Source organism: Narcine bancroftii, chromosome 2 (assembly GCF_036971445.1).
Source record: "Narcine bancroftii isolate sNarBan1 chromosome 2, sNarBan1.hap1, whole genome shotgun sequence".
NCBI classification, from domain to species: Eukaryota; Metazoa; Chordata; class Chondrichthyes; order Torpediniformes; family Narcinidae; genus Narcine; species Narcine bancroftii.
Window position 1 is genome coordinate 359,548,182 of NC_091470.1, and position 23,860 is coordinate 359,572,041.

The 23,860-nt window shown below is 48.1% G+C and overlaps 2 protein-coding genes and 1 pseudogene across 2 annotated transcripts in view; 2 read left to right on the plus strand and 1 right to left on the minus strand.

Annotated features, from left to right (window-relative positions):
* The window catches only part of LOC138755803 (centrosomal protein of 290 kDa-like), a 92,987-nt gene extending 90,531 nt beyond the window's left edge, over nt 1-2,456 (minus strand). Inside the window, exon 1 of the mRNA XM_069922435.1 lies at nt 2,290-2,456. Within this exon, the coding sequence (XP_069778536.1) occupies nt 2,290-2,450 (161 nt within the window). The 5' untranslated portion in view covers nt 2,451-2,456. The remainder of the gene's footprint in view (nt 1-2,289) is intronic.
* LOC138755800 (T-complex protein 1 subunit zeta pseudogene) lies at nt 2,168-23,128 on the plus strand (annotated as a pseudogene).
* Nucleotides 12,452-23,860, plus strand: part of LOC138755801 (tubulin beta-6 chain-like) — a 69,528-nt gene continuing 58,119 nt past the window's right edge. Inside the window, exon 1 of the mRNA XM_069922432.1 lies at nt 12,452-12,457. The gene's annotated coding sequence lies outside the window, so the exon portion shown is untranslated. The remainder of the gene's footprint in view (nt 12,458-23,860) is intronic.

Below are 23,860 nucleotides of genomic sequence, written 5' to 3' on the forward strand. Positions count from 1 at the left end.
ACCATTGAGATGTGTCTAGGTGGATATTGCAATACACAAAAGTACTAGAAAAACTCAGAATGTCACTCAGCATCAATAGGAAGAAATGGGCAACCAACATTTTGGTTCTGAGCCCTTTGTTAAGGTATGAGCAAATGAAGAGGTATGGGGTGGTGGCGAACAGGTCATAGGTGGGTATAGGCAAGAAGGTGGAAGAAATAAAAAAAACTAACAGACCAATTGACTCGCAAGGAGAGAGAATTATGAACAGGTCAGGGAGAAGAGTTTAAAAAGCATTCGAGGGGATTCATTAGCAGGAACAAATAAAAGTAAAGCAGGCACAAGTGGAGAGGCCATTCTCTCTCCTTGCAAATCAATTGGTGTGCAAAAGTTTTTCCACTTTTCCACCTCTATCTTATTAGCCTATGCTCAACCCCCACCCCTTCAAGTGGAGTGGCCATTGTGGGAGTGGGCCAATACAGGAGAGCTTTGGTGAGCAGAGACTGAGTATGTTCGATAAGAGTAGGTAAGGACAGTGGTATGCACCAGTTGCAGGATGTGGGAAATCTGGGAGAGCACAAGTGTATCTAGTTCCAGCTTTTGCCAGACCATGTTAGGGAACTGGAGCTGGATGAACCCCAAATGATTCAAGAGGCAGAGGGGATTGATAGACTATAAGGAGAAAGTCATACCCAAAGGCAGGAGAGGGAAGGGGAATAGGCCGTCAGCACAGAGCATCCCTGTGGCTGTTCCTCTCACAATAACTATACAGTTTTGGAGACAATCCACCAGGGACAAGTTGCAGTGGTCAGGTATTTGGCACAGAAAGGAAAGGGGAGAAGTGGAGAGCTGTAGTGATTGAGGATTCAAATGTCAGGGGAACAGATAGGAGGTTCTGTACACAAGATTGAGACACCTGGATGGAATGTTGCCTCCCAGGTGCGAGGGTCAGGGTCATCTCAGATCAAGTTCACAGCATTTTCAAGTGAGTGGGTGAGCAGCCAGATGTGGTGCACGTTGTAGGATTGAAGGGTGCCCATTTAAAATCGAGATGCGCAGGAATTTCTTGAGCCGAGTGATGAACCTCGGGAATTTGCCACCATAGGTAACTGTGGAGGCCAGGGCATTGGGTGTACTTAAGGCAGAGATTGATAGGTATCTGAAAAGTCAGGGTATCAAGGGTTATAGGAGAAAGGCAGAGTGGGAGAATAGAATGACAGAGTGGACTCAATGGGCTGAGTGTCCCACTTCTGTTCCTATACTTGTGGGTAGCTATCTTAATGGAGAGGGAAGGGGAAAGGAAACAGAAGCCGCTTTCAGGTGGCCAGAATATCCCAACGTAAGGCCGTCTAAAATACTCGAATGTGGCTGTTGGGAGGGCACCTGAAAGCGGAGAACCGTGACCCAAGGAGTACCTACCCAACCCTCCTGTGTATTCCCCGCTTCCGAGCGCTCCCCCTCGGCACCTGAAAGCAGCAGGACTAAGGCCACAATCGACAGGAGCCGACGTTTGCTCACCGGCGCCTCTCCCCGCTGCGGACCTTTCAGGTGCCAGAACAGCGCTGCCACCTGAATCTCGCTTCGCACGCACCCGCAGCCGGCTCCGGAGCCGCATTCTCCCAGCTATTCCACCCGAAAGCGGCTAGAGGGATAGGGAGAGCAAAGGGATGTTCAGGTGGCAGCGCTGTTCGGCACCTGAGAGGTCCGCAGCGGGGAGAGGTGCCGCGGAGCAAACGCCGGCTCCTGAGATGGGGCGGGGGTAGCTGTCTAACAGCCCCCCACTCCCCGGCGGGAGACGACGGGGCTGGGGCGGCCGGCGCGGGTCTAGGGGCTGGGGCGTCCCGCACTGGGGGCTGTCAGGCAGTGGGATTTGGCTGACTGTCATCAACCTGCCTCCTGCTAGGCACCTGAAAGCACCTAGAGAGACTGAGGGGAGGGCTTGAACAGATATTGGAGAGTCTGAGGTTAATGCCATCTGGTTAGAGGATGTCCAGTCGGAATATAAGGTGTTGTTCTTCCAACCGGTGTGGGGCGGATATGGTCTTTAGAGATAGGAATGGCCCCTTGAAAATGCGGACTGACTGTCTTCTTCCGGCCCTCAAGATGCAATAGATCGTCGGGGGCACAAAAGGGCCCCCAGCCAGAGGAGTTCTGCAGGCCCGTGACGTCAAGGCACTGCCCACCTCATGGAGCTGTTTCAACGACCCTGAGAGCTGACGACATATTATTTTATGCAACGATCTGAGGCACCAACGGCCGAAATTACAATCGCGCTGCGACAGCAGGAAGACAACAGAGATGTTGACCAACCAGGATCGGACGAGAAGTCGCCTCCGCGTCTCGCCGGCGCCCGGGCCGCGCACGCGCAGAGGCCTCAACCCGCCAGATTTCCGGCGCCGCGGCACGCGCGGAGGCCTCAACCCGCCAGATTTCCGGCGCCCAGAAGGCGGCCGACAGCGGGGAGGAGTCATGAGCCGGCGCCACGCACGCGCAGAGAGAGAGAGAGAGAGAAAGAGCGCGCCGGCCTGTCTCCGCACATGCGCATTGTGAGAAGAAAGTGGGGGAGGGGAGGAGGAAAGCGGAAGTCGACTTTCTGTGGTGATGTGGCGCCACGTGGTGACGAAATGAAAGGCTCTGGTAGGACGGGTGGTTGGGGGTTGGTTCGTTTGTTTGATGGCGTCTACGTGGGTAACTTTATTTTCCCGCAATAATAGACTTCATTCATCCAATATTATTTACCAGTTACAGAAGTCTCTTCGCACCCTTGGTGTCGTATCCATCCATTACCATCATTGTAAAGGCCTCGCCCGCCTCACCATTCTCCGCTCATCCCCCCCCCCGCCACAGCCCCCCCAGCCCCATCCCCCCAGCCCCATCCCCCCAGCCCCATCCCCCCAGCCCCATCCCCCCAGCCCCATCCCCCAGCCCCATCCCCCCAGCCCCATCCCCCCAGCCCCATCCCCCCAGCCCCATCCCCCCAGCCCCATCCCCCCAGCCCATCCCCCCAGCCCCATCCCCCAGCCCCATCCCCCCAGCCCCATCCCCCCAGCCCCATCCCCCCAGCCCCATCCCCCCAGCCCCATCCCCCCAGCCCCATCCCCCCAGCCCCATCCCCCCAGCCCCAGCCCCCCAGCCCCAGCCCCCCAGCCCCAGCCCCCCAGCCCCATCCCCCCCAGCCCCAGCCCCATCCCCCCCAGCCCCAGCCCCATCCCCCCCCAGCCCCAGCCCCAGCCCCATCCCCCCCCAGCCCCAGCCCCATCCCCCCCCAGCCCCATCCCCCCCAGCCCCATCCCCCCAGCCCCATCCCCCCCAGCCCATCCCCCGCCCCAGCCCCATCCCCCGCCCCAGCCCCATCCCCGCCCCAGCCCCACCCCCCCAGCCCCATCCCCCGCCCCAGCCCCATCCCCCCCTCCCCAGCCCCATCCCCCCCTCCCCAGCCCCAGCCCCCCCAGCCCCATCCCCCCCCAGCCCCACACCCCCTCAGCCCCAGCCCCATCCCCCCCAGCCCCAGCCCCACCCCCCGCCCAGCCCCATCCCCTGCCCCAGCCCCATCCCCCCCTCCCCAGCCCCATCCCCCCCTCCCCAGCCCCATCCCCCCCCTCCCCAGCCCCATCCCCCCCCTCCCCAGCCCCATCCCCCCCTCCCCAGCCCCATCCCCCCCTCCCCAGCCCCATCCCCCCCTCCCCAGCCCCATCCCCCCCCTCCCCAGCCCCATCCCCCCCCTCCCCAGCCCCATCCCCCCCCTCCCCAGCCCATCCCCCCCCTCCCAGCCCCATCCCCCCCCTCCCCAGCCCCATCCCCCCCCTCCCCAGCCCCATCCCCCCCTCCCCAGCCCCATCCCCCCCTCCCCAGCCCCATCCCCCCCCTCCCCAGCCCCATCCCCCCCTCCCCAGCCCCATCCCCCCCCTCCCCAGCCCCATCCCCCCCCTCCCCAGCCCCATCCCCCCCCTCCCCAGCCCCATCCCCCCCCTCCCCAGCCCCATCCCCCCCCTCCCCAGCCCCATCCCCCCCCTCCCCAGCCCCATCCCCATCCCCCCCTCCCCAGCCCCCTCCCCATCCCCCCCTCCCCAGCCCCCTCCCCAGCCCCATCCCCAGCCCCAGCCCCAGCCCCATCCCCAGCCCCAGCCCCAGCCCCATCCCCCCCTCCCCAGCCCCATCCCCCCCCTCCCCAGCCCCATCCCCCCCTCCCCAGCCCCATCCCCCCCCTCCCCAGCCCCATCCCCCCCTCCCCAGCCCCAGCCCCCCCAGCCCCATCCCCCCCCCAGCCCCACACCCCCTCAGCCCCAGCCCCATCCCCCCCCAGCCCCAGCCCCACCCCCAGCCCCCTCCCCATCTCCCCCTCCCCAGCCCCCTCCCCAGCCCCTCCCCAGCCCCAGCCCCAGCCCCAGCCCCAGCCCCATCCCCAGCCCCAGCCCCAGCCCCATCCCCCCCTCCCCAGCCCCATCCCCCCCTCCCCAGCCCCATCCCCCCCTCCCCAGCCCCATCCCCCCCCTCCCCAGCCCCATCCCCCCCTCCCCAGCCCCATCCCCCCCCTCCCCAGCCCCATCCCCCCCCTCCCCAGCCCCATCCCCCCCCTCCCCAGCCCCATCCCCCCCCTCCCCAGCCCCATCCCCCCCCTCCCCAGCCCCATCCCCCCCCTCCCCAGCCCATCCCCCCCCCTCCCCAGCCCCATCCCCCCTCCCCAGCCCCAGCCCCCCCCTCCCCAGCCCCATCCCCCCCCTCCGCAGCCCCATCCCCCCCCTCCCCAGCCCCATCCCCCCCCTCCCCAGCCCCATCCCCCCCCTCCCCAGCCCCATCCCCCCCCTCCCCAGCCCCATCCCCCCCTCCCCAGCCCCCTCCCCATCCCCCCCTCCCCAGCCCCCTCCCCAGCCCCCTCCCAGCCCCCTCCCCAGCCCCCTCCCCAGCCCCCTCCCCAGCCCCAGCCCCAGCCCCATCCCCAGCCCCAGCCCCAGCCCCATCCCCCCCTCCCCAGCCCCATCCCCCCCCTCCCCAGCCCCATCCCCCCCTCCCCAGCCCCATCCCCCCCCTCCCCAGCCCCATCCCCCCCTCCCCAGCCCCATCCCCCCCCTCCCCAGCCCCATCCCCCCCCTCCCAGCCCCATCCCCCCCCTCCCCAGCCCCATCCCCCCCCTCCCAGCCCCATCCCCCCCCTCCCCAGCCCCATCCCCCCCCTCCCCAGCCCCATCCCCCCCCTCCCCAGCCCCAGCCCCCCCCTCCCCAGCCCCATCCCCCCCCTCCCCAGCCCCATCCCCCCCTCCCCAGCATCCCCATCCCCAGCCCCACCCCCCCCCTCCCCAGCCCCATCCCCCCCCTCCCCAGCCCCATCCCCCCCCTCCCCAGCCCATCCCCCCCCTCCCAGCCCCCTCCCCATCCCCCCCTCCCCAGCCCCCTCCCCAGCCCCCTCCCAGCCCCATCCCCAGCCCAGCCCCATCCCCAGCCCCAGCCCCAGCCCCATCCCCCCCTCCCCAGCCCCATCCCCCCCCTCCCCAGCCCCATCCCCCCCCTCCCCAGCCCCATCCCCCCCTCCCCAGCCCCCTCCCCATCCCCCCTCCCCAGCCCCCTCCCCAGCCCCAGCCCCAGCCCCAGCCCCATCCCAGCCCAGCCCCAGCCCCATCCCCCCCCTCCCCAGCCCCATCCCCCCCCTCCCCAGCCCCATCCCCCCCCTCCCCAGCCCCACCCCCCCCCTCCCAGCCCCACCCCCCCCCCTCCCCAGCCCCATCCCCCCCCTCCCCAGCCCCATCCCCCCCCTCCCCAGCCCCATCCCCCCCCTCCCCAGCCCCATCCCCCCCCTCCCCAGCCCCATCCCCCCCCTCCCCAGCCCCATCCCCCCCCCTCCCCAGCCCCATCCCCCCCCTCCCCAGCCCATTAAGGCTGCCCTGATCTTAATCTTATCATTTCCCCACAGCCTTGCCTTCTCCCCAAAGTTTGAAGCATCGGCTAATCAAGCACTATCAATACACTCACTGACTTGATCTCCACAACTGCCTGTGGCAACAAATTCCACAGATTTACCACCTGAAGAAATTCCTCTGCATCTCTGTTCTAAGCAGAGGCTTTTCAATTATGATGTAGTGCCCTCTTGTCTAGACTCTCCACCATGGGAAACAACCTTTCTGCATCTACTCCATCCATGCCTTTCAACATTAGAAATGTTTCAATGAAATCCCCCCCCTTGTTATCCTAAATTCCAATGAGTGCAGCCCAAGAGCTGGCAAATGCTCCTCGTTCGATCACACTTTTATTCCCAGGGTCATCCTTGTGTTCCTCCTCTGAACCCTCTCCAAAATCAGCACATTTTTCTTAAATGAGAAGCCCTCAAGCTGCTCCAGTGCCTTATAGAACCTTAACATCACATTCCCTGCTCTTGTATTCTGTTCTTGAAATTAATGCCACATTACATTTGCCTTTGTCACCACTTCCTCAACAAATAAGTTTATCTTCAGGCTATCCTGCATGAGGACTCCCAGATCCAGCACCTTGTTAGAGGCCTTCTGAAGATTCAAATACACAACACTATCCATGATAATCGACTCCAATATCTTCCCAGCCACTAAAATCAGGCGAACCGATCTATAATTTCCTTTCTGCTGCCTCACTCCACCTCTTTCTTGAATAGTGGAATGACATGTGATTTTCCAATCCTTTGGGACCACACCAGGTTCTATTGATTCCTGAAAGATCGTTACCAATGCCTCCACAATCTCAATTACTACTTTCAGAACCCAAGGGTGCAATCCATCTGGTCAAGGAGACAGATCCACCCTTAAGACTTTTCAGCTCTCTGAGCACCTTATCCCTGAAATAGTAACTGAAATGTGGGGTGGGGGGGAGGTGTTCTTCCTGTTTTCTGGTACCCTGCGCCAGTCCTCTGCTTCCTCGGAGTCTGCAATCCCTTGTGGCTGCTGCGATCATAGGCATAGCCATCGAGGACACAGATCCCATGCTCACAGGATTTTTAAATAAAATCACTGTCAGTTCCATTACAGGCTGTTTGAAGCGTGCATGGTGCTGACGGCAGGAGTACTGTGTCTCCATTCCCTGCTCTCCGCGGGTCCATACCAGCAGCTCTGGCAGCGCCGCCGTTTTAGGTGTATACTCTCAGTGGATAGTCCATGTGTGGAATGATTTGGTACTAGCCCAGCTGAGTTGCCATGGTTGAGCTGTACTGATGGGCCTGTTACATGTTTTATGCATCTAAAAAAAAAATCTGTTGTGGGAGCTTGCTGTGCTAAAATTGCCCAGGTTGCAGTGATTCCCATTCTTTTAAAAAAAATTTTAATTTCTCACACTGTGAACCATATCAACCAAAATATGTACAAATGTTTCTCATTAAATATACACAGTGGGATTTTCCCCCCCTTTTTTCCCCCCTTCCCTCCCTCCACGCTCCAAAACCAATAAATATTCAACATAGACAATACAATAAAACCATAAAACAATGTCTTCACACAAGGGAAAAAACAAACAAAAAAAATGTGTCATCTACTTTTACAAACTAAATCAAATCGTTTTGTCTTCTTATCATTTTAGCGGATGGAGGTCCGAGCCGAGGCAAGCTCGCTCTCTCTGTTATGTTCCATGTACGGTTCCCAAATTTGTTCAAACTATGTAACTTTATTTTTTAAATTATTTGTTATTTTTTCCAATGGAATACATTTATCCATTTCCATGTACCATTGCTGTATTCTCAGGCTCTCTTCCATTTTCCAAGTTGACCTTATACATGTTTTTGCTAGGGCTATCATAATTAATCTATTTTGCGCTTTATCGAATTTGAGGCCTAATTCTTTCATTCTTAAAGAAAGATCTCTGGATTTTTTTTGGTATGTTGTTTTTTGTCATTATATTTAATATCTGATTTAGTTCTTCCCAAAACGTATTCACTTTTGTACATGCCCAAATTGCATGTAGCGTTGTTCCCATTTCATTGTTACAGCGAAAACATCTATCCGATAATGTTGGATCTGATTCTTTTGATTTTTGAGGAGTGATATGTACCCTGTGTAACCAATTTTACTGTATCATACATAACCTTATGTCTATTGTATTCTAACATAACATAACATAACAATTACAGCACGGAAACAGGCCATTAGGCCCTTCTAGTCCGCACCGAACCAAACACCTCTTTCTAGTCCCACCTCCCTGCCCAATGCCCATAACCCTCCATCTTCTTCTCATCCATATACCTGTCCAACCTTTTCTTAAATAATACAATTGACTCCGCCGCCACTATTTCTCCCGGAAGATCATTCCACACGGCTACCACTCTCTGAGTAAAGAAGTTCCCCCTCATGTTACCTCTAAACCTTCATAGTTCCAAAACATAACTTTTCCCACTTTTGTTTGGGTTTATAGCTTATTTCATCATTTTCCTTACTTTGCAGCTTAATGTACATATTTGTTATAAATCTTTTAATTATAATTTTCTATTCTTTTGATTCCTTTTCTCTCCCATCCTCTAAAGGAAAGGTTATCTATTGTAAAAGGGATTAGTGGATTTTGCATCAATAACAATCTTGGTATTTGGTAATTCATTTTTTTTCCTTTCTACGTGAATCCTCTTCCATATATTAAGTAAATGATGCAATGCTGGTGAGCTGTTATATTGCACCAGCTTTTCATCCCACTTATAAAGTATATGTTCTGGTATCTTCTCCCCTATTTTATCTAGCTCTATCTTAGTCCAGTCTGGTTTTTCTCTTGTCTGGTAAAAATGTGATAAATACCTTAATTATGCGGCTCTATAATAATTTCTGAAGTTTGGTAACTGCAAACCACCTTGGTTATACCTCTCTGTTAATTTATCTAGTGCTACCCTCGGTTTCCCCCCTTTCCACAAGAATTTCCTTTTATTCTCTTTAGTTACAACAAAGAATTTCTCTGTTAAGGGAATTGGTAACGTTTGAAATAAATATTGTATCCTTGGGAACACATTCATTTCACCTTCCCTATCAATGTTAACGGTAATTCTTTCCATTGTTCTAAGTCTTCCTGCAATTTCATTATTAATGGCTGATAATTTAGTTTGTACAAATGGCTTAAGTTATTGTCTAACCTGATCCCTAGGAATCGGATTGCTTGTGTTTGCCATTTAAATGGTGATTCTTTTTTAAGTTCTGTATAAACCGCGTTACTCGTTGGCATCACTTCACTTGTATTTGCGTTGTACCCCAATATTTCTCCATATTCCTTCAATTTCTTATGTAGTTCTTTTATTGATATCTCTGGTTCTGTTAGGTATACTATGATGTAATCTGCAAATAAACTGATTTTATACTCCTCCTTTATTTTTATCCCTTTTATTTTATTTTATATTCTTATCAGCTCTGCCAATGGTTCTATTGCTAAGGTGAACAATGAGGGGGATAATGGACATCCCTGCCTAGTCGATCTACTTAATTTGAATTGATTCGATACATATCCATTTACTACTCCCTTTGCCAACGGTCCATTATATAATGCTTTAATCCAATTAATATATTTTTCTGGGAGATTGAACTTCAGTAATACTTTAAATAAGTAATTCCACTCATCCCTGTCAAAGGCTTTTTCTGCGTCTAAGGCAACAGCCACTGTTGTTTTTTTTATTTCCTTGAGCTGCATGAGTTAGATTAATAAGTTTACAGATATGGTCCACTGTTCGTCTTTTCTTGTTAAATCCAGTTTGATCTTGTTTTACTATTTTTGGTACACACTTGGCCAATCTGTTTGCTAATAATTTCACTATTATAATCTGAGTTAAGTAGAGATATTGGTCTATATGATGCTGGTGTTAATGGATCCTTCCCCGTCTTTGGTATTACTGTAATTGTTGCTGTCTTACATGAGTCTAGCAAGTTTTGTGTTTCTTCTACCTGATTCATTACTTCCAGGAGAGGAGGAATTAATAACTCTTTAAATGTTTTATAAAATTCTATTGGAAATTCATCCTCTCCTTGTGTTTTATTGTTTGGCAGCTTTTTTAATATATCCTGTACTTCCTCTACTTCAAATGGTTTTATCAGTTTTTTTTGTTCCTCTTCTTGCAATTTTGGCAGTTCAATTTTAGCTAAAAACTCTTCTATTTTATCATCTTTCCCCTCATTCTCACTTTGGTACAATTGTTCATAAAATTCTCTGTTGGGTTATATTTGATTTGTTTGTCCTTTTTCCTTGATGCCAGTACAGTTCTTTTAGTTTTTTCTATTTTAAGTTGCCAGGCCAATATTTTATGTGTTTTTTCTCCCAATTCGTAATACTTTTGCTTTGTTTTCATTATGTTCTTCTCCACTTTATACATTTGTAATGTTTCATAATTTATTTTTTTGTCCGCCAATTCTCTCTTTTTCTTTATATCATCCCTTTTCACTAGTTCCTTTTCTGTACTTGCTATCTTCCTTTCCAGCTGTTCTATTTCCCATTGTATTCCTTTTTCATTTTAGTTACATAACTTATTATCTGAAAGCTTTCATTGTGCCTCATAGTATAAATTTATCTTTAACCGATTCTGTGTTTATTTCAAAATATGTTTTAATTTGACATTCAATAAACTCTCTAAATTCCTGCCTTTTATGGGTTCAACCTCCATCTATATGTTTTAGGTGGGATGTTCTCCAGTTCTATTGCTAATAACGGGTGAATGATCTGAAAATAGTCTAGCTTTATACTCCGTTTTCCTGACTCTCCCTTGAATATGGGCCGACAACAAATACTCAATCCTTGAGTATGTTTAATGCCTACTTGAGTAATATGAATATTCCTTCTCTTTTGGGTGCTGCCTCCTCCATATATCCATGTTTCATTTCCTGCATTGATTTAACCATAAATTTGGCTACTTTATTCTTTTTGCTTGTCTTTTGTCCAGTTTTATCCAACATTGGGTCCAAATTAAGGTTAAAATCCCCTCCTATCAATATATTTCCTTGTGTGTCTGCAATCTTCAAAGAAATATCCTGCATAAACTTTTGATCCTCATCATTAGGCACATATATATTGAGCAAATTCCAAAATTCTGAGTATATCTAACACTTTATCATTACATACCTCCCTGCTGGATCTATTATTTCCTCCTCTATCTCGATTGGTACATTTTTGTTAATTAATATAGATACACCTCTAGCTTTTGAATTATATGATGTTGCCGCTACGTGTCCTACCCAGTCTCTCTTTGATTTGTTATGTTCCACTTCAGTTAGATGCATTTCCTGCACAATTGCTATATCTATTTTTAATTTTTTCGTAAATTTAGTTGCCTCTTCCTTTTAATTTGATTATGTATTCCATTAATGTTTATAGTCCTATAGTTCAACGTGGCCATCTTGTGTCTTGTTTACACCTCTTTCCCGCCTCCTCGCCACCTTCATCCCCCTTTTTCCCATTTTTGTCTTTTAGTTTTCCCTTTTTAAACTCAATGTATGACAGCACATTTAAAACATGAAAAACAATCCCCACACCCAATAATACCTTGACCCCCCCCCCCCTTGAGTTGCCCCTTATCCCTTGCCGGGCAACCACAACCCCCTTTTCCATTTGATTTGCGATCTTGCTCACAAGTGTCAACTGATTTCGCAGTGATAGTTATTCTCTCCCCCCCAGCCCCCCCAGAAAACACTTTTTTATACATATAACAAAGCTCACTCTTTTTTATTCCCCTTCTCCCTTTCTTTCCCTTTTCCATTTTTAGTTCTTTACATGTACATTATTTTTACTTTATATTATTACATCTTTATATATATTTCATCGCCGGTCTTCTTTCTTGTTACATCTCTTCATCTCTTCTTCAGTCCTGCAAGCTTTCTGCGAATTCTTGTGCTTTCTCCGGATCTGAGAACAGTCTGTTTTGCTCCCCAGGTATAAATACTTTTAAGTACGGCTGGATGTCTTAACATGAATTTATAACTTTTTTTCCATAAAATCATTTTCGCTGTATTAAATTCCTTCCTCTTCTTTAAGAGTTCAAAACTTATGTCTGGGTATAAAAATATTTTTTTGTCCATCTTCTCTAACTTTATTCCTTGCCTGTTCCAGTATATTTTCTCTTGTCGTAAATCTTAAAAAATTTTACTAAGATGGATCTTGGTTTTTGATATGTCTGTGGCTTCGGTACTAGTGCTCTGTATGCCCTTTCTATTTCCATTTCTTCATGCTTCATCCTTTTATAAATTCCTTCATGTCTGCGCCTTCTTCATCCTCTTTCAGGCCCACTATTTTTATGTTATTTCGCCAACATATCAATTTTCTGAGATAACAACTCTTGTGTCTGTTTAATTTTTTTGTCACTTTCTTCCAATTTTACTCTTAAATCATTTACTTCCAATTCTACAGCCATTTCCCGCTTCTCCACATTTTCTACTCTTTTCCCTATTTCTGTAATGACCAGTTCTAAACTTTGCATTTTATCTTCTGCTCTTTTCATTTTTCTTTCAATTGCACTAAATTCTAATGACAACCATTCTTTTAATGATCTCATTTGTTCTTCAAAAAAGGCTTTATATTTTGTCCATCTGTTTTACCTTCTATTTCCCTGTGAAGATCTTGGTCTTCTTCTTCCTCTTCTGTATCTGTACCTGTGTTTGTGTCTTCTTCTTCTCTTCTTTGTATCTGTGTCTCTTCTGCTTTTTCTGATGAATTACTTCTATGTCTTTGTCGGGCCTCCTCTTGCTGGGGCTCTTGCTGATGGGCCTCCGGTCATGGGCTGTCTGTCTGTCGGGCCTCCCGCTGTTGATCCTCTTGTTGTCAGTCACCCTGCTGCCGTTCTCCCTCTTCCGGCTCCTCGATATTATTTTGATCCTCCAGTTGAGCGCCCTGATGCTGGGCGTCCCTCAGCTGGTCGTGTTGTAGCTTCCCGCTCCTCGGCTGAGCCCCCCGCCCCCCGCCAGTATTCATTTTATCCTTTGATTGCGCAGTTGCGCACTTTTGATTGGCTCCGAGAGCCATCTTTGGAGTCCAGCGGTCGGGAGGTTGCTACTTCGCAGGGCACTCACCAACCTCGGAGGTCGGCTGCTCTTCACCACCGCAGCTCCCTGTTCCTGCGTGCGGGTAAGGCCTTCTTCTTTCTTCTCCGGTGCTTTTTCTTCTTTTTTTCCTTTTCTTACTTTCTCTTTCTTGGATGCCACCTTCTTGTTCTTCTCTGGAACTTTATCTTCTATTTCTTGAGCTTTATATTTGTTGAGCTCTGTCTTTTCCAAACTTTTTTTCTTTCTTTCTGGAGAGGGCTGGTTCAACCTGACCGGCCACTACTCTATCACGTGACTCCCCCCCATGATTCCCATTCTTGAGGTGGTACATTTGGATATAAAGGAATTTGAGCTGATGAGTAGTGGAGAAAGGTGATACAGAAATGTAAGTCTTGTTCAATAATCAGCGATTTATAAACCAAGAGTGGAGAGTCTTGGAGCTTGGCCAGCTGGCATAGAAAGAGGAACAGGAAATGACTGCCAGTCCAATGAATCTTGCCTCAACCAGACTGTCTACTCACCCTGACTATACAAGGTCTGGCAATTGCACACAGACCACAAGCAACTGTTGAATTATCCAGTATCATGACTTGTGCCAATTTGTAAAGCAGCATCAATGATTTCCTTTCTTTGTTCAACTGGTCTTAGGGAATGAAGGACTAACTCTTCCTCACCACTCTACATAAAACATATATACTTTTGAACTTGCCAATTTTAAATAAATCCTTGCCTGTACTATGATTAGCAGTTGAAACACAAAAGTCTGCAGATGCTGTAATTGTAGGAAAAACAGAGATGCTGGAGTAACTCAGCTGGTCTTGCAGCGTTCATAGGAGGTAAAGATACATTACTAATGTTTCGTGCCTGAACCCTTTAAGGTAACTTTGAAAAAGGGTTCAGGCCTGCAACATCAGTAATATATCTTTACCTCCTTTGAATGCTGTGAGTCCTGCTGTTCCTCTAGGATTTCTGTGTTTTTACAATAATTAGGGGTTTCCCACAATTGTCAGATTCCAGGACAGTTTGAGGTATGGGCCTGAGTGCAGGTATCAGTCCCAGCCACTCGGTGACACCATAGAGCGCATCATCCAGCAGCTCTTGACACCCCTTGCTGCATAAATTGTAGTCATGTCTTCCCCTCTGCATCCTTTTTGTTTTTTCTGTCTTAGCGTGATGCATCTATAGAAATAGGTCTTTGAAGTACACTGAGTCATTTACACCTATCCTATATTAATCTTCCCATATTCCTTTCGACTCCAGAAAGATTTGACTACCTGCAGAGACACCAAGGACAATTTACAGTCACCAATTAACCTACGAGCCTGCACGTTCCTGGGATGCGGAAGGAGACCAGAGCATTCAGGAGAAACCACAGATCTAGTGCGAATGTAAACTCCATGCAGGCAACACAGGAGGTCAAGTCACTGGAGCTGTGAGGTACCTAGTGGACACTTTAAGCATAATCTTAAAAACACACAGAAACACTGGAGCAACTCCAGCATGTCTGTTTTTTTTAATACAATCATGCCATCTGCAGACTTTCACGTTTCACTTAAAAATAACCGTGACATGATTGTTGGCTTGTCTAGATCCTGAGTAGATTTTAAAATTTAAATTTTACTTACAGCACAGTAGAAGCCGATTCCTGCTACCCAATTACACCCAAATTAACCTACAATACCATACATTTTGGAGGTGGGAAGAAACCCTCACAGATACGGGGAGAATGTACAAACTCCTTACAGACTGGGACAGCCGGTGCGGGACATCAAGACCCGAATTCCAGCACCGGCCATCCCAGCCCCGTAGTCCCGTGCCAGCCACAATTTGATGTCGGTTTATAGAGAATGAGGAAGGCTTGTTAGTTGAAGTTAATCTTTCATATTGATTTTTGCATTCTGGAGGGAGTTCCACACTAGCATCTCTCAATCTTGCTTCCTTAAACCTGATAAACCGAAACCCACAGAAATTCTGTCATAAATTATCATTTTATTGATCAAGAGGAAAGGATACATCAATAGGGAGCAACGCTCAGAGATACTGTCCTCGTGAAAACAAACCAACAACTGCTTTGTGGACGACTATTAAAGTTTATTTCTTTTCCATTATTTTCATGTAGTGCTGCTACAAGATGCTCCAAAATCAAGTCGTACCTACGGCCACAGGAGCCGGCAGGTTCAGGTGACAGAAAGGCGTCTTCTCTGCGGCCACCTGAACGTCCCAATTGCACTCCCCCAGCCACATTTGCCAGTGCATTGTCCGAGCACCTGAAAGTGGCTTTTGAGATCCCCCTTCACTCTCCTATACTCAAACGAGTACAATCCTAGAGCTGCTAAACGTTCCCCATACTCCCAACACCTGCATTCCAGGAATCATCATGGTAAATCTCCTCTGCACCCTTTCCAACAACATCACATCTTTTCTAAGATAGGGGCCCAAAACTGCACACAGTTCTCCAAATGGGGTCTCACCAGTGCCCCACAGAGTCTCATTAACACCTCTCTACTCTTATACACTATTCTTCTCAAAATGAATGCAAGCATAGAATTCGCCTTCTTCACCACCAATCCTACCTGGGCATTAACTTTTAGATTACTCTACACAAGGATGCTCAGGTCTCTACACCTCCAAGGATTGAATTTTCTCCCCATCCAGATAGTATCCCACCTGTTTATTTTCACAGCCAAAATGTAGAACCAAACACTTCTCAACATTGTACTTCATCTGCCATATATTTGTCCAGTATCCCAATCTGTCTAAATCCCTCTGCAATTTTACAGTTTCTTCAAAAGTTCCTGCTCCACCACCTATCTTGGTGTCATCTGCAAATTTGGCCACAAAACTGTTTAGTCCACAATCCAAATCATTAATATAAATTGTAAATGGCATCAGTGCTCCGTGATTAGTAAGGGATTGCTTAAGGTGGGATGTGAGTGGGAAGGGAAGGTTGAGAATCACTGCTGTAGACCCAATTGTTACTGAAATATTTTGCTTGAGAAAAATTGTCAATGGCCCATTTCCTTTGGAGTTCTGAAACCGTGCTCATAACAAGTCAATTAGGTACAATTAAAACAGTGGTTTTCAAACTTTTTCTTTCCACCCTGTTACAGAGTTCTGTGTTGTGTATTGGCCTATGTGTTGAGCGCTTTTATGTTAAAAAGTGACTGTTTGCCTTAGAGAACCAAGGACTGCTGAGAGAGTGGGAGACAGTCTGAGCATGTGCAGAAAAATGTCTGGACTTGGATGATAAACCACCACTGGGTGGAGCTGTGGAGTGGAAGGAGGCCCAGAGCGTGAGTCATGGTCTGGAGGACAGTTTAGAATGTTGGGCATTTTAAAAGGGATGAACATTCCGAAGGCAGCCAGAAGGATCCGGACTAAGCCAGTGGTTCCTCCCTCTGCAAGCAACACAAGACAACTTTGAATTTTGTTCTCTCTCTCACTCTCTCTCACTCTCTCTCTCGTGCGCTCTCTCGCTCTCTCTCTCTCTCTTTCTCTGAAAATTTGCATAGTAACCAGTGGGCATTGTTATAAAGGGGGATTTTTGAATTAAAGTTTGAAGGTGAATTTTTGTTAATAAAGTAATTGTTCATCTTTACCCCTGTGTTATATGCCTTCTTTGTGATCTTGTAACAACCCATATACCATCCTAAGCAATCCCTTACTAATCACAGAGCACCTATGGCATAAGGAATACTTAAAGTAGTATGTGAATGGAAAGTAAAAGGTTGAGAACCATTATAATAACCCTTTCATTCAAGGGATTATTCTCACGAACCTCCTCTCTAATACCAATATATCCCTCCTTAAGACAAGGAGTCGAAAACTGCTCACAATGCTCCTTACAGTCTGACCAGTGCCTTATAAAGCCTCAACATTACATCTCTGCTTTTATAGTCTATCCCTCTCAAAATTAATGCCAGCATTGTATTTGTCTTCCTTACGAACTCCCAAGTCCATCTAGAACTCCGATTCTGAACTCATTGCATGTTTAGGAAATAACTGTCTCTATTCCTTCCACCAAGGTGCATGGTTGTACATTTCTCTACACTATTTTCCATCTGCCACTTCTTTGCCCAATCTCCTAACCTGTCCATAGAAGTTTCTCCCTATGAGTGGGTTTCCTCCAGGTGCTCCAGTTTCCTCCCACCCATCAAAACATACTGGGGTTCTAGGTCAATTGAAGGTAATTGGCAGCATGGGCTCATGGACTGGAAGGGGCTGTTAAATTGTCTAAATTTAATACATAAAAAATTGTAATTACAGTAAAAATCTGAGTCACTGAGAATCCAAACTTTTCGAAAACTCAAAACTTTTAAAATTGACTAGACTTTTGTGTGAATACATGCATAAGTACCACAAATGGACAGAAGTCACAGAAATGAACAAATAAATATATTTTTTGTACTTTGTATTTTATAAGAAAAAAATGTTTAGTTAATAGTAAGGCTTTAACTCAACTTGGTGGAGGGGAGTTAATTATGATGACAGCATGGTTAGCGCCATGCAGTTACAGCGCCAGTGATTGGGACCAGGGTTCGAATCCCATGCTGTCTGTAAGGAGTTTGTTCTTCCTATGTCTGCGTGTGTTTTTCCCAAAGGCTCCAATTTTCTCCCACTGTTCGAAATGTTCCAGAGGCATAGGTTAATTGGGTGTCACGGGCTCGTGAACTGAAATGGCCTTTTACCGTGCTGTATGTCTAAATTTAAAACTTTAAATTTTTTTAAAAATCAAAATTTACCTGTTCATCTTTTCTTTATTCTCCTTAAATTTGAATTTTAAGGGGTTGAGGACAGAGGCCCCCTAAAATGATAAGAAGACAAAATGACTTGATCCTGTGTGTAAAAGTAGATGACATTTTTCTTGTTTATTTTTCATTGTATGGTGACGTTTGTTAAATGGGTTTATTGTGTTGTATATGTTGAATATTTATTGGTTTTGGAGGGGGGTGGGAAGAGAAGGTAGGAGGGAAAAAAGGGTAGAAAATGCCACTGTGTATATTTAAGAGGGAAATGTTTGTATCTATTTTGGTTGATATGGTTCACAGTGTAAAAAAAATTAAAAATTATTTAAAAATTTTGAATTTTAAAAGTATTGCCTGAGAATACGGAAAATCCTGACTGACCAATCCACTGAGCAGTTCAGATTTTAGGGCTTTTACTATAATACAGTAAAATCCCCATTATCCGGCACCTACAGAGATCACGGATGCTGGAAATAAGAGCTTTCCAGTTGACTGAGACTCGCTCTTTCAATGGCTAATACACCTGCATTAAGAATACACTATTTAAAAGACAAAAGATGGTGTAAAATATAAAGTAATTTGAAAAAAATCAGCATCGTAGACTTGAATTATGTAAAGTCATTTTAATCAAGTAATTATCATTTAAATTCAAATTTGAACCCCCGTTGCTAGTACTGTAAAAGCACTGTAGGTGGAACTAGTGGAGTTTCACATAAATCGGTGCGGACTAGAAGGGCCGATGTGGCCTGTTTCCGTACTGTAAAGTTTTATATGGTTATATCCCTAATACTAATAAAGAGATGGACTCTTGCTAGGCAGGGATAGGGAGATACTTTTGGAGAGTCACCCCAGCGGTGAATGACATTGACTGGCTCTTCATCCTGGTGACCCGGTCAGACCCTCGGCTCAACCTGACTCACCTCCATGCCAATGTCCTGGTCAGGCCATCGGCACACCTTCCTTTGAATTCCAACCCCAGTTGCTGCTGTAACGGCATTGCATTAGTTGCTTTCCTAATGATTCCCAAAGTGGATGCTGCTGCCCCCCTCCCCACCCCCGTGGGCGGTGGAAAGATCCAAAGGAGCGGTGAGGAATAAAGGGGCGTTTCAAATCTTCAGTCTTCACTTTGCTGCAAAGTTTAAGGAAGAAGCTAGTGCAGTAATTTTCTGGCCAGACTCGGGTGTGGCAGTAGTGAGTAAAATAAACGGAGACAAGGTGTTCTCACGAGAGCTGGCCACCATGTTATATTGGCGTCACTAACCCCCCCCCTCTCTCAGCGCCGCCACTAACACCCCAACCCCACTCAGCACTGCCACTAACCCCTCCCCCCCCCACTCTGCTCAGCGTCGCCACTAACCCCCGCGCCATTATATGGGGGGAGCTCGGGGTGTGGCCTGGAGGCCAAGGGGGTGACAGCCTGTAAAATTTTGGGAACCACTGCACTGCGCTAACTGTGCTGCCATCATAATTAACCCCCTCCCCCAAGTTTACAGATAAAGTCTTACTAATATACTTAATATTATTAATAAAGATATTAGGCAGGGATAGGGAGACACTTTAGAAGAGCCACCCTAGCGGCAAGTGGCATCAGACGGCTCCTCATCGTGGGTGCCACCATTTTATTCAAATGGTGCTTTATTAAAACCTTATTCAAATGGCTGCTACAGGCGGGGCACAACTGGGGCGCACCGCTAGCTGAACGTTTGCTCCCAAGGGGTTGTGTGTTACTTCGGAGAACATTAACTTTTACAACCATAAACTTTTATTTAAAAAGTTATTTTGTTCACATTATTTATTTATGACTTTCCGCTTGATTGGGGACTATATTAAAGGAATCAAATGATGTGGTGTCCTGTTGCAGGGTCTTGACCTGAAACTTCAATCACCCTCCGTAGATGCTGCTGGGTTCTTCCAGCAGTATAGTTCTTGCTCCACATTCCAGCGACCACTGTCTCTTGCGTCTTCAAAGGATATGGGAACTGAACTGTTAAGTGTTTCTCCACAGATGCTGTATGATGTGAACAAATGAGTCATTATTAAAACCACTTCCTTCTTTTTTAAGCAGATTTCAAGCTGCAGTCGTGCCAGACTTGCAGGAAAAAAAGTACTTTGGCAAAGTGAGTTCAATTAAATTGCAAATAGTTTTCTTTGCAAGACCACAACCAGGATGATCCAGCTTTACTGAAACAGCGCAAGACTAAGACAAGAGTACACCGTGGGGGACATTCTTCGCTCATCAGGAAAGTAGAAAGGTCAGTAGCCTCCTGGCCTCTCCTTGAACCTTCACGATGTCCCAGAGAAGAAAGATGGAGACAGCTCTCAGTATTAATGTCACTGCAGCCAGATCTTTGCAGGAAATGCTCAAGACCAACCTGGGACCCAAAGGCACCATGAAAATGCTGGTGTCAGAGGCTGGTGACATCAAACTGACGAAGTGTGGAGGGGCTCTGCTGCAAGAGATGAGACTGCAGCATCCTACTGCCTTGTTCATCACCCAGGCAGTAGCAGCCATGAATGACACTGTGGGAGATGGCACCACATCTTCGGTGCTGCTGATTGGAGAGATGTTGAAACAGGCTGAGCGTTATATCTCAGAGGGAGTCCACCCCAGGCACATTGTAAAGGGATTGGAAATGGCCAAAGTTGAAGCCATTTATTGCCTTGACGAGCTGTGGGAGGATGAAGACCACTTTATCAGGAGGAAAGTAGCTCGGACCTCACTTGGGACCAAGGTTTGCCCGGAGCTGGCTGAGATTCTGACTGATCTGGTTGTGGAAGCAGTGGCGGCGGTCTCTCAGAGGAGAAAGCCCATCGATCTGAAGCATGTGGAACTAATGACAATGCAGCTCCAGACAGAGCAGGACACCATGCTAGTCAGAGGGCTAGTCCTGGACCACGGTGCCCGCCACCCTGGCATGAGGAGGCGAGTGCAGGATGCCTTCATCCTCACCCTGAATGTAGCATTGGAATACGAAAGGTCCACCGTGAGCTCGAGCTGCTTCTACAGGAACGTGGAGGAAAGGGAGAGGTTTGTGAAAGCAGAGAGGCAAGCTGTCCAGGAGAAGCTAGAGAAGATCATAATGCTGAAGAGGGAGGTGTGCAGCAATTCCAATAAAGGCTTTGTGGTGGTTAACCAGAAAAGCATAGACCCAATGGCATTCAGTGCTCTTGCCGGAGAAGGTATTGTGGCTCTACGAAGAGCCAAGAAGAGCAACATGGAGAGGCTTCCTCTTGCCTGTGGAGGTCAGATGGTGAGTTCCCTTCAGGACTTGAATGCAAAGTGCCTAGGCCATGCTGGGCTGGTGTACCAGGAAACCCTGGGAGAGAATACATACACCTTCATTGAACAGTGTGACAATCCCCGGGCTGTGACCGTGGTCATTAAAGGCCTCAGCAAGCACACCATCGCTCAGGTCAAGGAAGCTGTCCAGTATGGCATGCGAGCGGTGAAAAACTGCATTGAGGATGGTAGTGCCATGCCTGGGGCTGGAGCTGTTGAGATGCGCATCAGAAACCAGTTAATTAACCACAGGGCCGATAAGGTGAAGGGCGCGGCCCGGCTAGGCTTCCAGGCTTTTGCCGATGCCTTCCTAATCATTCCAAAGACGCTGGCTCAGAACGCAGGCTATGACCCTCAGGAGATGGTGTCCAAGGCTCTGATGGCAGAGGAGAAAACCACCATACCAGTGGGGATTGATTTATCTTCCGGTGGATTAATTGCAGATTGGGACACTCCTGTCTGGGACAACTCCACTGTCAAACATCAGCTGATACACACATGCACTTCGATAGTCACCAACATTCTATTAGTGGATGAGATTATAGGGACTGGAAAGGCATTAGCGAAGACACCAGTGGATAGATCCAGGTGATCAAAGTCATTTTGAATTTCGTGTTATATTTTCTCAAAGCATTAAAGGAGACTTATCTCTGTTAGCCTTGAAGAGAATTCTCACCAACTTAACCACTTCTCCTGCCGCTCACCTAGACTTGTGGTAATTCACAGGAACAAATTTACCAGCATGCTTGGGGATTGATAGCAAACCCAGAGTGCCTGAGCTGTACAGCAACAGCAAAACCTGCTGTGCCACCCCTGCAGCGATTACTTCTAATCCCGAAAGTCCCCAGATGATGTGGCTGTGTGCCAATACACAAATGTGCTGGAGAAACTAGGCAGGTCTCACAACATCAACAGAAAGTAAAAGGTAACCAACACTTTGAACTTGAGCCATTCAATCAGCAATAAGGAAAAACAGGTGGCCACCTGAATGAAATTGTGGGGGAAGAGGAGAGGAGGGAGGACAGAAGAGGAAGAGGGTGCAGCATAGGCGAGCAGATAAGATGATAGGTGGAGACAGGTGGGTGGGTAGAAGTGGAACAAGTTAAGAAGTAATGGAGAAAGGGCATAGGACTAAAAGGGGTAGCTCTCTGATAGGAGGGGATGGGTAGCTGGAGGAAAGGAGGCAGGGTTGGGGAAAGAGAGAGACACGGGAGGGGGTTAAATTGGAGAAGCCGTATTAATGCTATCTGTTTGGAGACTGCCAAGACTAAATACCAGGTATTATTTCTCCCAATATACGATGGCTTTGATTTGGCAGTACAGATAGCATTAGGCAGCTACACCAATATGGACTCATGCACTGGCAAACTGAGTCCATCCACAAACTGGAGGAACAACACCTATATTCTGCTTTGCAGACTCCAGTCTCAACCTATTTTCGTTAACCCATCCCTTCCCCCAGATCTCTTTCCCCCATCTCCATGTCTCCCTTCACTCCCCACCCCCTTCCCTCCTACCTTCTGCTCTCTCCTCATCTTTTTACAACTACTACCTTCTCACCTGATTCCACCTTTTACATGTTGGCCTGTTTTTTTCTCAATCCTGGTGAAGGGCCCAGGCATGAAACATTGGTTACCCTTTTCCTATGGATGCTGTGTGACCCACACATTTGTGTATTGCACTGGATTGGAAGAAGAGCACCTGAATCACTACTTATATAAGAGAATAGAGGGCCACTTTTGGCATTTCCTACTTTTCAATTGACCACACTTGTTTTCTAAACAAAAGCATTTTTGAATATGTGAAAGATGCTGTATGAAAGCAAAATTTTCTATTTAGTGTATGAACGCTATGGTCTCATGAGATTAATTGTCCTTGAAGTATCTTTAAAGAACACAAGCTGACAGCCAATAATCATGAACACTGGTGATATCTCAACTATTCATTTGTTGGAAGTATAGCTAATCTTGTCATGAAACTGCTTACCATTGGGTTTTTGTAATCACACTCACTTGCGCTTTTGATGATCTAGAAATAATGTGAGGAATACCCGTAAATATGCACAATTACCTGTAATAACCAGAGAAATATCCAGCATTCTGTATGGGAAGTATTGTTTTTCTAATTGTTCGAGATTATGGAAACTTTTTAAATCATTTTATTTAAAATAAAACTACTTAGCAAACATATTGCAGTATTTCAAACTTAATCCAAATACATGTGGTATTTTATAAAAAAAGAAAGTTGTAGCATACACGCTACGCCGAGTATGGGAGGAAGACGCACACAAGGAGACGAAATCGAAGACTGCATTATTGCACTGACAGCTCTACTTTTATGGGCCCCTGGCGCTGAGGTCAGGGCCTCGCGTCATAGGAGCGCTGACCTCAGGTTGGTCGGTGTTCCCGCCGGAGTTCCCTGTCTTCCCGCCGTGCGGCGGTCATCTGGGACGTCAGCCGGTGTCACTCCCAGGTGGTCAGCGCGTTAGCCATTTTGTGGGCCGGTTCAGAGGATGGCGTGGGTCCTAAGAGTTCAAATGTCGGAGCTATTGGCTGGCCTCAGTGTTGAGCCCTGCTGGCTACAGCAGGTGTCGAGGCCTGCAGGGGGTAGGAAGCTTACCTCAGCGCCTGTGTCGACCAGGAAGCGTCTGCCTGACAGTGACTGCCAGACATGGAGGAGGCTATCACATGGGCCAAACCGCTGCTGCCATCAAAGATGGTTGGCCAGGACATTTCCCAAAAAGCCCCCCATCACTGATGATAGTAGCATAGCTGTCCCAGGGTGTTCATTTGCCTCTGCTGGCCTTGATCTCACCAGGAGCCATTCGTGGGGCTTGCTGATGTGGTCTACAATAGCAGTGGCATCCTTCTTCACTTTCCAGAGCATGTCCTCCCAGGTGCCAAGCCTCTGAATGTCGCT